The sequence below is a fragment of the Micromesistius poutassou genome (genome assembly GCF_964030765.1).
Source record: "Micromesistius poutassou genome assembly, chromosome: 21".
NCBI classification, from domain to species: domain Eukaryota; kingdom Metazoa; phylum Chordata; class Actinopteri; order Gadiformes; family Gadidae; genus Micromesistius; species Micromesistius poutassou.
Genome location: NC_140291.1, coordinates 9,280,955 through 9,296,906, shown reverse-complemented (window position 1 = coordinate 9,296,906; position 15,952 = coordinate 9,280,955). Strand labels below are relative to the sequence as shown.

General features: G+C 43.5%; 1 protein-coding gene across 1 annotated transcript in view; it reads right to left on the bottom strand.

Moving 5' to 3' along the window:
* The window catches only part of ryr2a (ryanodine receptor 2a (cardiac)), a gene marked incomplete at both ends in the record, with an annotated part of 147,965 nt that overhangs the window by 78,604 nt on the left and 53,409 nt on the right, over positions 1 to 15,952 (bottom strand). Inside the window, 10 exons of the mRNA XM_084485587.1 lie at positions 837 to 951; positions 1,353 to 1,495; positions 1,817 to 2,002; positions 4,082 to 4,290; positions 4,495 to 4,669; positions 6,885 to 6,989; positions 9,939 to 10,039; positions 10,475 to 10,622; positions 10,969 to 11,128; positions 11,338 to 11,421. Coding sequence (XP_084341713.1) covers positions 837 to 951; positions 1,353 to 1,495; positions 1,817 to 2,002; positions 4,082 to 4,290; positions 4,495 to 4,669; positions 6,885 to 6,989; positions 9,939 to 10,039; positions 10,475 to 10,622; positions 10,969 to 11,128; positions 11,338 to 11,421 — 1,426 coding nt within the window. The remainder of the gene's footprint in view (positions 1 to 836; positions 952 to 1,352; positions 1,496 to 1,816; positions 2,003 to 4,081; positions 4,291 to 4,494; positions 4,670 to 6,884; positions 6,990 to 9,938; positions 10,040 to 10,474; positions 10,623 to 10,968; positions 11,129 to 11,337; positions 11,422 to 15,952) is intronic.

The following is a 15,952-nucleotide window of genomic DNA, read 5'->3' as shown; positions in this document are numbered from 1 at the left end:
AGCTGTCAGTGGTGAGAGATGACTTGATGTGTGGTGGTAGACTATTCCAGAGTTTGGGGGCAGCAACAGAGAAGGCTCTATCACCCTTGGTTTTGAGGTGTGTAGAGGGAATGCAAAGAAGATTCTGTGATGCAAACCTGAGTGACTTTGGAGCACTGTATGGAATTAAAAGGTCACCTATGTAACTAGGTGCCAAACCATTGAGGGCTTTAAAAACAAAAAGTAAATTTTTTTAATTAACTCTGTGCTCCACAGGTAGCCAGTGCAGTTTGGCCAACACAGGCGTTATATGATCGCGTTTCTTAGATCCAGATGGGATGGGGGTGCTACATATGATAACTATTTTGTTTAATGGCACTATCCAATCATTTTCCTCTCAAAGTAAGGCATATTCTGGCCCCTCTCCCATCAAATAGAAATCATCTGGAGTCACAAAACCTATTTGACCCCTAAGTTACTAATAGCCTATAGTTTCATTTATGAATTTGTATTTGTTGTATTTATTGTTTATATTTTTCTTAACATCTGACAATGCCAATGGCTCTATCCCAACAAATCAGATTATACTAAATCTTCGAGGATCGAGGATACCAGTAATACACACATTACATACACCCACACATACACACATTTTATTTATATGGCACCTTTATGAGTACTCATGTACAAGACATGTACTGAGAAATAGTAAGACACCAAATACAGAAGTAAACTGAATGTTTTAACAAATTAAAAGATTGAATGGCATGCAAACTTAGGGGTAGAAAGAGAGACAAATAGCTCAAAAGATATATACATAGGAAAATAGGTCAGATATTTAATTTAGTGTGCCTCACCGTAGAGGTTTGCATCGGAAACTCACAATCGTCCATATCATCGGCCACGGTCACCTCCTCTGAGAGCCGAGCAGAGCTGGAGCTGTTGTCTGGCTTGGCCCTCTTCAGCATCAACCTGGGGGTGAGACCACAGTGAAACAGAACCCCCTAAAGCCCTCAGAATGAGTCCTTTGCATTAACCTGGGGGTGAGACCATGAAGCAGGACTCCCCTAAAGCCCTCAGACTTAGTCCTCTTCATCAACATGGGGGTGAGACAGGACCCCCTAAAGTTTAGTCCTCTTCATCAACATTGGGGTGAGACAGGACCCCCTAAAGTTTAGTCCTCTTCATCAACCTTGGGGTGAGACAGCCATGCTGTGCTCTTAAGGAGCTTATCATGGACTTCGGTCTTAAGGACGTTTTAAGGACGTTCATTATCAACATGGATAAGTAGGTTGACAGAGAAAGAACAAAGAAAGATGAAATTGATGAAAGATCGGTAAAGTGAGTGGCAGGATGGAAGATGGATGGAATACCGCTGTTTGAACTTGGAGGGTTTCTCCTGGTTGTGGTCTTTGTGGTTGTTGAACTCGTCCTTCTCACTGGGGACCCCCATGTGACTGTGAGAAGACTTGACCAGAACCTCGAAGTCAGCTACCGTCTCAAAGTCCTCGCACTCCTGCATATAAAATACATCCAGAATTACGTATTTAAAAACATCAATGAATACATTCAGAATTAAATATTTCAATCCTCAAAAAAAGACATCAATAAATGCATCCATAATGGAGGCTCCTTTTTCAGACCATTACTACTTCTCAGTCACACACACACACACACACACACACACACACACCTGGTGTTTTTCCCAGGCTGAACATATGTGCAGCTATGAGTTGTGTTTGCCTTTACGCATGTGAACGAAGGTGAGATCACTAAACGATTCTCCTTGTTGTGGATTAACCCTAGGAGAAACAGTTGCAGTAGTATTTCCTGTGACCTTCTTGGGTGGGAAGACGTAGGCTGGCGCGCCGCCGCCCAGAGAGGAGGAGAAGGTTTCAGCACACTCGATGGGCATGCTGAGGCGGTAGAAGGTGATGTCAGTGCTGCTGTTCTGAGAGCCAAAGGACCTCTGGGTGACCTTCAGACACGGGTATGACTCCACCGTCCCGTCTATCCTGCTCACCTGGGGGTACACAACATCAAACACGCTTAGGTTCTCCCAAGGTTCTCCTCGTCGGCCCTTCATTGATTCCAGGTGTACCCCCAGCTCAGAGAGCTAGGTGTTCGCCTGGCCTTTCAAATGATGAGCTGGATCTCTCAGACTTGGTGTCATGGTGCGTCGCATGTGACAGAAGAAACATTTCAATACAATGCTCCCTGGTGCTGTGTCACTGGAAAGGCCCTCCCAGTACAGGAGAGTTGAGCTTGTCTGGCAATACAGGAGTCTCCAAATCCCATAGTCATGACATTCAAACACATTGTTATTTCCAACTACCCGTGTGTGATGTGCCCTGTTTGTCCTGTGTTACAGTTTGGGAAGAAAGAATAAATGCTGCCAGATCGATTCCACGTCTCCTCTGCGTTATCGGTCAACTAGCCATACAGAGACTTTGAACATTAATGTAACAGGCTGATCAAAGTCTGTTACACTAACTTGCCTGAATGACGATTCTGACGCTTTCCGAGGAACTTATAGGCGGGAGGTACCTGCACTGGTGTCAAAGAACATCAGCCAGTCTCGGCTGGTTCAATAAATGCTTGTGAGGAATCTGTAAGGGCCGCAGATTCCATAGTTACACATTTCACTAATCAGATAACCTAGTTACAGAACAAGGGAAACTTGTAATTGGATTTGATAATATTATTGTATGTGTGACGTCATCCCGCTATATTGCCAAAGTCAAATTCCCTATGGGACTACGACTGGTGTTCCACATATTGTGGTCTGTCACAGCCAGTGATTATCACAGGATTTATATTTGATCATTTTTGCTTTCGTCAGTTCATGGTGGTTAATTTTTTTAGTAGCCGTTGCCATGCCTAAATGGTTGAATCCTTTAAATTGTTCGCCACAACATAAGCTGCTAGCCAAAGAGGCAAATGATCTATGCACTTGCTACTGGAAATATTCCGCAGGCATAACGTTGCATATGGTGCCGATAGATTTCTGGCACACCGTGTCCAAATGCCCTCTGTCTGTTCTTGTTCCCTTAACAGTTCCTCTATAGTGATTACACATAAGGGTCAGGGAATGAGTTCACATCTGAGCCAATGTAAACACAGACATTTTTTTATTCACCTGCAGATTAAAACCAGTAGGTGTCTGTAGCAGTAAGCATTAAACCATCACTTTGTAAACCTTTTACGCATGGCTGGCCCCCTCTGGTTTGCCCCAGACCCCCTACCTACTGGTATTCTGTCGTGAGCCAAGGGCCCAGATGGTGCCATAGGTCCATATTGGAATAGATAAGCAGCAACATAAATATTCTTTCTTGTCAGTGCATTTTGAAGGCTATTGGGCATATATAATAGTATAAAACTAAGGGTGTATTCACACCTGCCTGTTTGGTTCGAACTAAACCCCAAAAATCCCTGGTGCGGACCTTTTGGTCTGGTGTGAATACAAACCATCGAACTCTGGAGCGGACCAAACAGTCGGACCGAGACCCAGCCGGAGAGAGGTGGTCTCGGTTCACTTCCAAACGAACCCTGGTGCGGTTTGCTTGAGATGTAAAAGCGAACGCACCTCGGTCCGATCCAGTTCTAAAAATCATACCCCTATTTGGACGTAACAGGCACCCGCTCAGCCATGCGCATTATGGGAATTATTGTTTGATTAGCGGTAACCAAGATTAGCAGCACAAAGTCGGACTGTCGGGTGAAAAGGAGACGGAATGTCTATTGGATATTTGGGCAGACGGCCACATAAAAAGTATGCTGGAAAACCCTCACTCTTGCATTTAACACATTCAGCACCAGGATGAGGGAGAAGGAGTTTGACTGGTCCGCAGATCAATGTTGTCATGATTGTTTACTTTCACCGGCGCTTTCCCCCCCTTTTCTTTCTTAAACGCTTTACCCCGCTGAGACCTTTTTGTCCAATGATTGAACGATCTTTTCACACATCTGGGTTTGTTGACTAATGAAAGGGAACCGCACCAAAACAAAAACTGGACCAAAGAGAGCGAACTGAAGGACTTTCCTTGTGTTAAGTGTCCATGTGTCATTGTTTGTGGCACCAATTGCAGGGGGCTGGGCTCACCTCGACGTGCTCGTGGTTGTGCGGGACGGGTATGAACTGGGCCAGCCTCTTGCCCAGCCACATGGTAATGTCTCGGTTCATGTTGACGGCGAAGGGCTCAAAGCCCTCCTGCAGGCCACAGATGGTGAAGTACTTCAGGGTGCTTACGTCCTTGCCAAAATTCATCCTGCCCACCTGACAAACGCCCAGACTGCATACCGGGATGAACCCTTTCAAAATAAAATAAATCTTAGCATCTTAATACTGAATGTTAAAGACTAAGTCTGAATTCCATGTTATTAATTAGTATGGGGAAGGTTGACTTGCACATCTAGCTGAGGAATGATCCCAACAGGGAGTAAGTTCTTCTTAGTAAATTCTTCTTTGAAATGCAAAAACGTACAAATCAAACAACAGGAAGAGAGTCTGCTAACCTTCGCACACTTCAAAATCCTTGAAGGCCAGCTCTGAGCCGGAGTCGTCCAGCAGCACCTCTCCGTTGAGTGTAAACATCATGGTGCGTTCCCCGAGGTCCACCATGCAGCCCACTACGTCGGCCGGCTGCCACGAGCGACCAAAGTGTTCGTTCCCTTGGTGCCAACGCTGCGCCTGGAGGAAGGGAGTCACACCGGTTTCTGATCGTTCACATCTAGAGTGTGTTTAAGCATCATGTTAGCACTGCATCATAGGCTTCACATATTAATCCCCCTTTCAGTGTGTAGCGGCTCCATGAGACAGGGTTAATAAACCTAACCAAACCCTAACCCTAGGGCTCCAGGACCCTTACGTTTTCTTTATGCATGTCTCTACATTTCCCGACTGGGTGCCTCAGCTGGAGTTTCAATTAAAATATAAAGACACAAGGCGTGAACTACTGCATCCAAACAAACATTCAGAAAAATCCTAAGACAACTTGGGACAGTTTTTTTCGTACATTTACATTTAGGACATTTAGCAGAGGCTTTATCCAAAGAAAACGTTCATAAACACATTCACACTCCGAAGGCGGAGTCAACCCTGCAAGGCGATAGCCTGCTCGTCAGGAGCAGTTCACTCAGGACGGATGAGCCGGGGATCGAACTAGCAACCTTACGGTGACAGGTCAACCCCTTTATAGACCTTAATAATAAATAGTTAATGTATAGAGTGTATATATTAAAGAACACTTCATTAACATTATAACTACATTATTGATCATGCAAGTATCTAACAGTTCCCAAGAACCCAGAGATAGATGGGGCGGCATTAGCTCAGGAGGTAGAGCGGGTTGGCTGGTAACTGCAAGGTTGCTAGTTCGATCCCTGGCGCCTAGCTGAGTGTCGTGGTGTCCCTGAGCAAGACACCTCACCCTAATTGCTCCTGACGAGCTGGCTGTCACCCTGCGTGGTTGACTACTGCATGAATGGGTGAATGTCAGTCAACACCAGTGGCGGCTGGTGATAAAAATTGTTGGTGGGGCGCAGTAATAGAAAAAAATTAATTTGGTAGATTTGATTTCCTGTATTCTGGTGCATTTTGGGGATGGCCGCTACTATTCATTCAGATTCATAGCCTACATCCTGACTTGCAGGGCCTAAGCTTACAAGCTTACCCATTGTTGTTATTATGATATTGAAGCAAATCATGATCACTGTCCTATAGCGTCCATTTTTGTGTCTCAATGGCTATTTCAAATGTAGTTAGAAATATGGGACAGTTGCTTTATATTCTTTATATGCTACAGGCTGAAAGACTCCTTTTAAGTATAACATTGCTTGGGGAGTCCAATTCCTCCACTGAAATGGGTGGAAAGTGCTTTTACAACTCTCTCCTAGTTAGCGATCCATCTCTTCTCTGCTGTAGTGTGTTGCACGAGTGTTGCTGAGGGAGGTAGCCTATTTGATTGATTCGCTGAATTGTCCAATCGTGTGGTGATAAAAAAGAAAAAAAAGAAAAGCCATACCATTGGCCAGGGGTACACACTGGTGCGCCCCGATAGCGATTTTTTTTGCGCCAATGAAAAGCCGTCTCTGCTTGATAGACAGCAAAAAGTTTGCGAGCTTAGGTTGACTTCAACTTGGCTGGCGCCCCTGACCTGAAGGAAGGCTTTATTTCGAATGACCAATAGCGTAGCCCAAGACGTTCAGACGCATTTAACGCATAGACGCATGCTGGCAGGTGCAAGTACGGTCTATCACATAATTAAACGAGGATAAACGCTATGTATTTTTGTTGATTTATTTCGTATGTATAATAGTTTATTCAAACCGGAGAAAAAAAAAACGGAGGGGGGTTAACCTTAAAGCCTACAACACATGTTAGTTATATCTTATTGTGTATTTGTGTTGAGAATAATCAGTAGAAACTCAGTGTGACGTGTAGTACATTCTGAATGTACAACAGACCCATTCATATTTCTGTATGAATTAAAGGGAAATTCAACCTACATTAGAATATCTACACACAGGAGATAAAATAATGTTTTATTTGAGGGGAATTGTCTAAAACCCATGTTACGCTAACTCAAGCAATGGTTCAAAGCCAACAGAAAACCACCAGGAAAATTCTACTCTGAAAAAGTAATGAATCAGGATTAGCAAGATCCATGTATGTTACAAAGAACGTGTGTTGATTTGGGATTTTACTTAGAGATAAAGGAATGTGATTAAAGAGTTGAATTAGAGTTTTGAATAATTTCTTTTGATTTTGGTCACTCCAGTAGTAAAGTTATAATTCGATCAACTGTAGTGAAATGTGATATGGTAGTAGCAGTTGTAGCATAATAGGAACTATAATCAGATACACTTTGCCGTCTACTCTTGACTATCCCAACAACAGAACCCACCTTAAAGCCATCAAAGGCAAAGGCCTGTTCATCTGATCCGAGCTCCTGGTCTGGCAGGCAGCCTGGCCGGGCCCATCCCACCCTGATTTCACCCGCAGTGTGGATCTGGGGGGGAGACAGCACACACAATCATTCACACAGCCAGTGGCCCCCCCCCCGCCAGCCAACAACTTTGGGGGGAGGAGTGGGTCTCGCCCGGGGCGTAATTCAATGTAGAACCGCTACTGCACACAGCTCTCATCTCAGACCAAGCAGTCTACTATGTCATAGCGCTGTTGCTATTATGACAGCGAGATAAATTAGCTTTGCGCCCGACGCAAATCTAAAATGGGTTGGTCTGAAACCTGTAGGTGTGTTTTTGGAGTAACGTACAATAAACCAATTAGAGTGCCATCTCCCATCCCCTTTAAGAGCCAGCGCATTTGACATGACGAGTTGATATTTTGACAGTGCGTTTGCATTCTCCGCTGAGACAGATGCATGACCACGTGAATTTCAAACTTCAAATGGCTCAGTTTATCCCCAAATAATAGGCCTAATTCACACATGGAATAGCGTTTTCTTCTACAACTTCAGAAACACTGAGTCGTCATGTAAATTGCGGCAAAGACAACTTAACACATATATGATATGCGGACGCGGTCCTGTGGCCGCAACTGTGGGTCTATTTAATGATATGCTGCAATACATTAACAAACATTGTTTAGTATTGTATACATTATCGTTATCGACTTGTGTTCATAATATGCATGTGTCCCCCCGTTAATATACATCGCCATGGACTGTATTATGTGTTACGTCTTCATCAATCCCGAAAGATATGGGTTTGTACACGATGTCTGTGTCAAGAAAATATGTGTTTGCTGTACGGTGTTTGCAGATGCATTGATTTAAAAGTATAACTTACCGCTGTATCAGCTGTTACGAGATTTTAAAACAAGATTTGTTTTGGGAGGCTGGAATATACTTTGCTCAAGTTTATTATTGTTATTATTATTATTTAAACGCATGGCATAGCCTACTCTACTGTGTTCATTCATGCAGCCCCTATGGAAAAAAGAAATGTTTCCACAATCTATGCTATTTCTATGCAGTTTCACTCATATGAAAAATCTTTGACATCATAATATTTAAATCAGGCTAATCTTTTGCATGTTTGTGCTGTGTATAGCCTACGTGTGTGTGTAAACATATGTTGCAGTTTCGACCTGCCATGGCACGTCAAAATAGCAACACCAACTGCGCTATCCGCTAGTGCATTTAGACCAGGAATTTTTTCGGTCAGTTGCGCAATTGGATTGGCGCAATGTTTAATAGGTAAAATAGCACCAAGTATCATTTGAGCCGGAACACCCCTCTGCTTTTCGCCGACACGCCTCTCCAGGCGCAAGTGTAGTGGCGCCTGGTTGCTGCGGGGGAAAATCAACTTTGCGCCGGGTGCAAACTAAACTAACGATACATGCGTCGATGTAGAAAGTAAATTGTGCTGGGTGCAAGATAGGGCCCTAAGTGTCCTAGAAGCTTTTCACTGATTTTGACGTGGACATCAAAACCAACCACTGTCAAGAGGTAGCTCCACACATCCATACACACCATGGCTTTATAAAAAAGTGTTCTAGGAACCCTCTCTCGTACACAGATATAAAAATCAACCGCTGGCAAGACAGAGCTCTAAACCATCTCTCAACTGCGCCTAATTTAGCAAGTAAAGACAAGCTTATGCTTTTTCCTTTCACCAAAATATCCTATGTACTTAGAGTATTTATAATAATATAATAAAGAGTTTCCAAACTTTTAATCCAAAGGTAAAACGGTGTAGCGAATGGCAGTTTGCTGATAAACTGGATTACGATAAGGGTGTTATTTAGAGGTTGTTTCCCTGTTGAATAGCTTTTTAATATCAGCTTCACGGTTTAGTACCGACCTGGGAAGTCCAACACTGATGCAAATAACAAGAGAACACCAGCTCACCCAGAGACTTCCACCCACTCATGTTTCCCGAGCTACATCAGAAGACAGCAGAGTCAGGTGTTGAACGGGTGCTGGGCCTTTGTCAATACCAAGAATTAAAAGAACAGACTTCTGTTCTTGGGGAGAACGTTCTTGCTAGCCGTTCTTGGGAGAATGTACTGCAAGGTCACGAGCGTGCAGAACGCTGTTGACAGTTTGACACGGTTTAGGCTTGATGGTGTTGCACAATACCCCCGGCACAAAATAAAAGCCAGGCTTCATCACCAGAAACAATTGAAGCCCAGGTGATTACTCCACAACTGTACACCAACAATGTAATGTATATTATAATTATAAAGAACGACAGTCCCCTTTCAAACTGCTTCTGTTCATTGTTTATACAGTTGTTGGCTGTGTTTCCTCCTCTATTGTGTTCTGCCATCCGCTCTGTTAGCTGCAGTGGTCTCCGGTAAATTGTGGTGGTGATGGATCACTCCTCCTGTTTGGCACAAGCTTAACCCACCAGAAAAAAGGCAGCCAAAACAGTAGCAGAGAAACTCTCCAATGAGTTTAATGATCCATCGATTTGGCTCCCCCAGTAAGATCCATCATGACTTGGGACAGGAATACAACAATCAACTCTTAACAAAACTGAAGGAATGGAGTGGAGACGGAGGGTCCACCATCACCCCATACCACCCAGAGGGAAATGCCCAGACAGAACGATTCAACATTCTCTGCTAGACATGCCAAGGACTCTGACAGAGGAGGGAAGAACCAGCTTTACAACTTCACAAGGGAGCCCGCCATTAGAACCTCCTCATGCCATGCCTGCACAGTGGAGGACAGCTCAACCTCGTTACATATACATTCATTCAGAATAAATCTTTTTAAAAGATGATGAATGATGGCAGAGGCAAGACCACGTCATATGTGTTACTTTACCGTGCACCCCATAGACATACGCAATAGAAGTAGGACTTTGCTCTTTGGCAGAATCAGAACAACAAAGGCCCTTTGACAATGACCTTGGTAATAGATGGTGGGAGGGTTGCAATGGATTCATCACCAAGACCAGTGTGGTCCTTTAAAACCTCCACTTACCTCAAGCTCAAAGTACCATTTGCCGGTGCTGACACTGTAGGTCTTTTCTGCTCGGAAAACACGGAACCGTTCAGCTGAAACGTTGTCGAGGTCCGCCCGGGCTGAGGGGTCAACAGTCATGAGTTGACTCAGTTAGTCAACAACGTTACTGGTCAGATGGAGAGTAAAGGAATGCTGGCAATTGAATGAGTCTATCTTTCTGGTCTACATGTAATGGATCCAATGCGTCAAAATAACCTTTAGTATTTAACGGCAATACAAAATACAATATAATATGGTGATTTTGGCGAATCTGTTAAAAATATTGTCGTCTGCATTTCAGACTTTGAGGAAGTACAAAGTAGACAAAGCCGTTGGGGGGAGGGGGAATTCAGACTATGCCCATAAATCTGCAGTGGTAACCAAGACTGGGCACATCAGCTGACTCTGAGATTATTATTAAAATACTGTAAAGAACCCTCTCTATGTTCTGGTGATATGAGGTGAATAGGTCCTGCTGTTGACCTGATGCATGCTCCTCTAGTGATGGAGCCTACCGTGGTCCTGGTCGGGGGCCTCCAGGTTGTATCCGTATCCCAGCAGGGTGCGGACAGCCTCTCTCAGGCTGTCCTTGTTGGACTTCTTGGTCCTCTCGTCCAGCAGGGCGTAGGGCACCAGGCGAGGGTTACGACGGTTCTTCACGTCCTGAGGACCCAATGGAGAGCAGTTCAAGCATTGAAAACCAAACTCTGACGTTAACTCTGATAATCAGCTGACAAACTCAGCTTGTCAGTTGAGTGACATCAGGCCTCCACTGCCAAGCCACAAGCTCAGCTTATTCAAAGCAAGGGGATTTGTATGCATATTTATTGTACGAATCCTAGCCCTTGAAATTCTATTATTTAACATGATTTGTTGTATGGAGACACCTACGTAACTTTTTCAATCCTGTCACAAATTCCAAAATGGTTGCAGAATCTAAATGTTGTTCTTGTGTATACAGAGCCTTTGTGTGTAGACTATGTGTAAACATTATGAAAAGAGATCCTACCTGTTGAATGCCATAAGTCCAGCCTTGGCCTATGCGATCTCGGGCCCAGACGTTGTGTGCGTTCTCTGCTAGTTTGTCCACCATGGCCTCCTGGGCAGACGCCAGTTTAACGTGGCTCAAGTCCAGGGGAGCTGGCTTATAGCTGCTGGTCAATTCATAGCTGCACAGAAACACTCGGTTCAGTCGACCTTCTTTGGTTTGAAAATCATGATCATTTAGTTGATTTCCTGTTCTTTTTTATAAAACATTATTATTGTATAATCATATGTTGTTCTAGTTAAGAGGACTTTTTTTTTTTTTAATCAGCCTTCTCTGACGAGTTGATTTCCTATATTTTGTGTTAATGTCATTCAGATAAGGAGGACTTACGTAGGGGAAAGCTTCAGGCTGTGGACCTTTTCTATGGCGTGTTCATCCGCCAAGCCGACGTGACAGCCCAGGGCCAGGAGGGTTCTGGAACACAAACACACCACATCCATTATTATAGCAACGCGTGTTAATTGTAGCATGTGATTGTATGGGATGACTTTTTTACTTAACTTCAAATTACATAGCTTTTATGTAAAATATTTACAGAATCATCCCTTTTTTAAGGGTTTTACCAAACCGTAAAGCAACTTAAATGAAAAGCGATCTAGTGGGCTGGATAGTTGTAGTTTTTTTTTATGATCAGCATTTTTATTGCAATTTTTGATTAACATACAAAGCACTGTACTAATTGATACAAGACATGTCATTTTATACCTGTATATGAAAATAAATAAACTAAAAATGTCAGGAGGACGAAGGATTTGTACAACGGAAAAGAAACAAATTGGAAAAAGCAGAGAGGTTTCCAGTGATATAGCCATGTCTACTAATGCTAGAATAGAGATGGATTAAAGTTACATAAAGTTAAAACCAGTCTAGATATTAGACAGCATCAAAACATTTATACTGGGATTTCTGTTTGCGAAATGTTTCAGAAATGTTGATAAAACGGGGAGGGGGGGGAGTGTCCGTTTAGGTCACAGCGCCCCCTGTGGTCACAGTGGCCCCAATCTGTTTGGAGACCTCTGTACTTCCGGTTCACATACACTGTTTGGGCCCCATCTTGCACTCAGCGTAAGATGACTTTCTACACCGACGCATGTATCGTTGCTAGTTTGCACCAGGCGTAAAGCTGAATTTCCCCCACAGCAAACTCGCGCTAACACTTGCACCTGGAGAGGCGTGTCCCGGTGCAAATGAAACTTGGTGCTACTTTAGTGATCCAAAAAGCAATTGCGCCACTGACCGGAAAACACCTGGTCTAAATGCCCTAGCGGATAGCGCAGTTGGTGTTGCTATTTTGACGTGCCACAGGTCGGAACTGCAACATAAGCTTACACACGTAGGCTATACACAGCACAAACATGCAAACGATTAGCCTAATTGAAATATTATGATGTCAAAGATTGTTCATATGTGTGAAACTGCATAGAAATAGCATGTGGATTGTGGAAATATTTTTTTTTCCATAGGGGCTGCATGAATGAACACTGTAGTAGGCTATGCCATGCATTAAAATAATAATAATAACAATAATAAACTCGAGCAAAGTATATCCCAGCCCTCCAAAACAAAATCTAGTTTTAGGGTAAATTATAACGTTGGTTAAATTATTTGGGAAAGAACAGCTGATCCAGCGGTAAGAAGTAGTACTTTTAAAACAATGCATCTGCAAACATCGTACAGCAAACACATATTTTCTTGACACAGACATCGTGTACAAGCCCATAACTTTTAGGATTGATGAGTATTTGATCGTAAGAAAACATCGTTTTACCACAAGTCAAAATATCAACTCAAGTTCAAATGCACTGGCTCTTAAAGGGGATAGGAGATGGAACTCATTGGTTTATTGCACATGAAGCCCAAAACATGGGTTTCAGACCAACCCATTTTAGATTTGTGTCAGGAGCAAGAGTAATTTATCACTGTTAAAATAGCAACAGCACCAGAGATCAGCCCACAAAGCTATATGCGCTTCACATTTCATACTTGCGTTTCAGACCGTTAAAATAGGGCCCTATGTGTGTTCCAATGATTGTCATACATCACATCATAATGTGGTCAATCAACTTACTAAATACGTACTCCAAGGGGTACTCTGTTTGTTCAAGTTTGAATGTTTAAAGTGATCCACAAATGCAGTAAATATAAGTGAGAGACTTTCTGAGCATTCTGATGGCGGTCTGCAATGGACACGATCCAGAAAATATCAACTTCCATGAAAGGTGAACAAACACTCATAGCCTTGATCAAGTGAGAGCTCCAGTGTAAAAGGTCTCTTATTTAACAATGATTATGAATCCTTTGGTAATTCAATTAACAAAAGAAAGGTTCTGATCATTATGTTGCTCCAAAAGGCAAAGGAAAAGAAAAGTACATCTAAAACGGGAGTGTTGGCAAACAATCTGCTATGAAGAGGAGACAAGGTTTTGGTATCCATATGGAGCATTATCTATGGAGGAGCAGGCAAAGGAAGGCACCTTCGGGGGATCCGTAGACACAGGCCGGCCCACCCCCAACCTCAAGGTAACAGCTGGGAACATCAGGGAAAACTTTATACATCGCTCATCAGGCACTTTGTGTTCTTGAAGTAGATTTTCCAATGTAAAGATTCCACATTCCACCTATGCGTGGTGGGGGCGGCAGGGGAATTTCAAGAAAATCAATGCAGGACTCTCCGTTGCCTAAGAGCTAAATGGACACTGTCCATTTAGCGTAGAGCTTGCTCTGTTGTGCCTAAGAAGTCTCCTTCACCAGGACATATACACTTGCTATTTCAGAGGCCATTTTATCAAAAGCAATAGCTGTATGTGAGGCTCTTGTCTGTGGCATGGATGTAAACTTGCTCGTTTTCAAGCAACAAGCTTGAGCAGCATTGGAAAGGCATCCAGTCTGTTTGTTTAATAAAGCCACATATGGTTGACTTGGATTTCAGAAAGCAACAGTCGACCTACGGACCTCACCTCTACTTGTAGATACACCCTCCAGCAAGCCACTGAATGGAACATCTAACTAGAATGTGTTGCCCGCTTGTCGACTCTCACCGGTGCACTACATAGCCCCCTCCAATGTGAGTCATCCCTTTAGCGTAGCACACTCACACACAGCCGCTGGGTTCAGGGTCACATTCAAGCAGGGATAGCTTTTCTAGGCTGCGACTCAAACCTTTTGGGAGTAGATGACAGCGGGCTTAACGTTGAGGAGTAACATTCTCAATGACGCTAATGTCACTTTACCTAAAAATAACAACCTTTAAAGCTCTATTTATCAAGTTTACAAAATAGTTAGCTTGACTGCAGAGCCTACTAAGCTGCCATCTCCATTGCTCATGTGGTGTCCAAGTCCACGTTAAGGACAGAGAAAGGTGCTTACGCTACGGTTGGAGGTCGGCCATGCTCTGGCCCATCCAGAAATGTTCAGGGACTTCACCTGGAGCAAGACTGCACTGAGACATTGTAGTGGTCCGCTGTATTTCACGAGGTAAATACTCTGGAGACGCTGTAAGCTGCTTCAGACACAAACTCTAGCTTGGATAAGAGAGTCACCATGATGGTTTGAGAACAGTGCAGAGACAGCTGCAGCGGTGTGAACTAGTTAACCAGTGTACTGAATGCATGTTGATGATGATACACTCCTTATAGGGGGTAACTACGTTGGCACGACACCGGCTTCCTCCATCTTCTACGCCAGCTTTTTAAATAAATCGCCTATCCGAAGTGAGTTGACAGCTGTCTACTGAAAACATCTTTCTCCCACCGGAGCAGCCCCTCCGCCGCCCGTCCGTATACGGCATTCCCCGCCGCGCCGCAATGAATGAATAAAGATCGTCGGGAGAAAAAAACATTTATTTTGACAGATGTGCCTGAAGTTACTACTTTACAACCTTGTTGATGACCCACATTTAGAAAAACATGTACTTATAATTCAGCCTTGGGTGAAATCGAAGCGTAGTGTCTGTGTGCTTCCACCTTTAATGAATGCATGCAGTGACGGACTGGGATTAAAAAACGGCCCTGGCATTTTCACCCACCAGCGGCCCACACGCGCACGCACGCGCGTGCACGTGCCCACTACACAGATATAACTTCACACGCACGGAAATAACACGCACTTTTGTAGCCCCATTGGTGATGAATGTGTTTTAATGTGCGGTGTGAACACACAGTAACTATAATATGCATAAAGACTGCACCAAAAATGGGTATATCAATGCACAACTCCAAAAAAATAAAAATAATAAAAATTGCCTAGAATAAATCTTCAGAGCAGCCACTCCATAATACAAACGTGTCTTAATTAACGTCATGCAGTTAACAAGGTGCGAAGGAGCTTGCTCTACTCCGCAACCCTGTCTATCACGTCATCAGCATCCAAGTTCATTAGGACCTCTTTCTCTGTCGCCATCAGCATAAAGGCCTCCAAATTATCCTGTGACAATCGTGTCCTTAGGCGATTCTTGATGAATTTAAGAGTGGAAAAACTCAGTTTGCATGCCACTTGAGTAGGCTACATGACAGTGTTAGTAGGAATTTATATGCCAACCATATATTGTTGTAGGCACAGGTGAAGAGGTTTAACTGCTGGAGAAGGAAATTGCAACAGATTACACAATGCAGGTAGCACATTTCTTGCTCAACAGGACAGGTTTATTTCTGTAGCCTTCCTATCTTCCTATCTCCGCGGCATAATCAAATTCCGACGCTCTGACGTTTCTCTGTGTACTCGTTTAGAGGAGACTTTCATTGACAGCCAACAGTAATCTCCTTCTCTCCTTCTGTCGCTGAATTCCTCGATTCATAGTTTAACCTCAGCAGACTCTCTTCCAACAACCCCCTAACACGCAGACGCGGTCTGATTCGGTTTTGAAATTAAACATCTGATTAAATAAAGCTACAAAAGAATGTAGACCGATGTAAATATTGAGGGTAACCATGACTGTGTAGAGACTCAT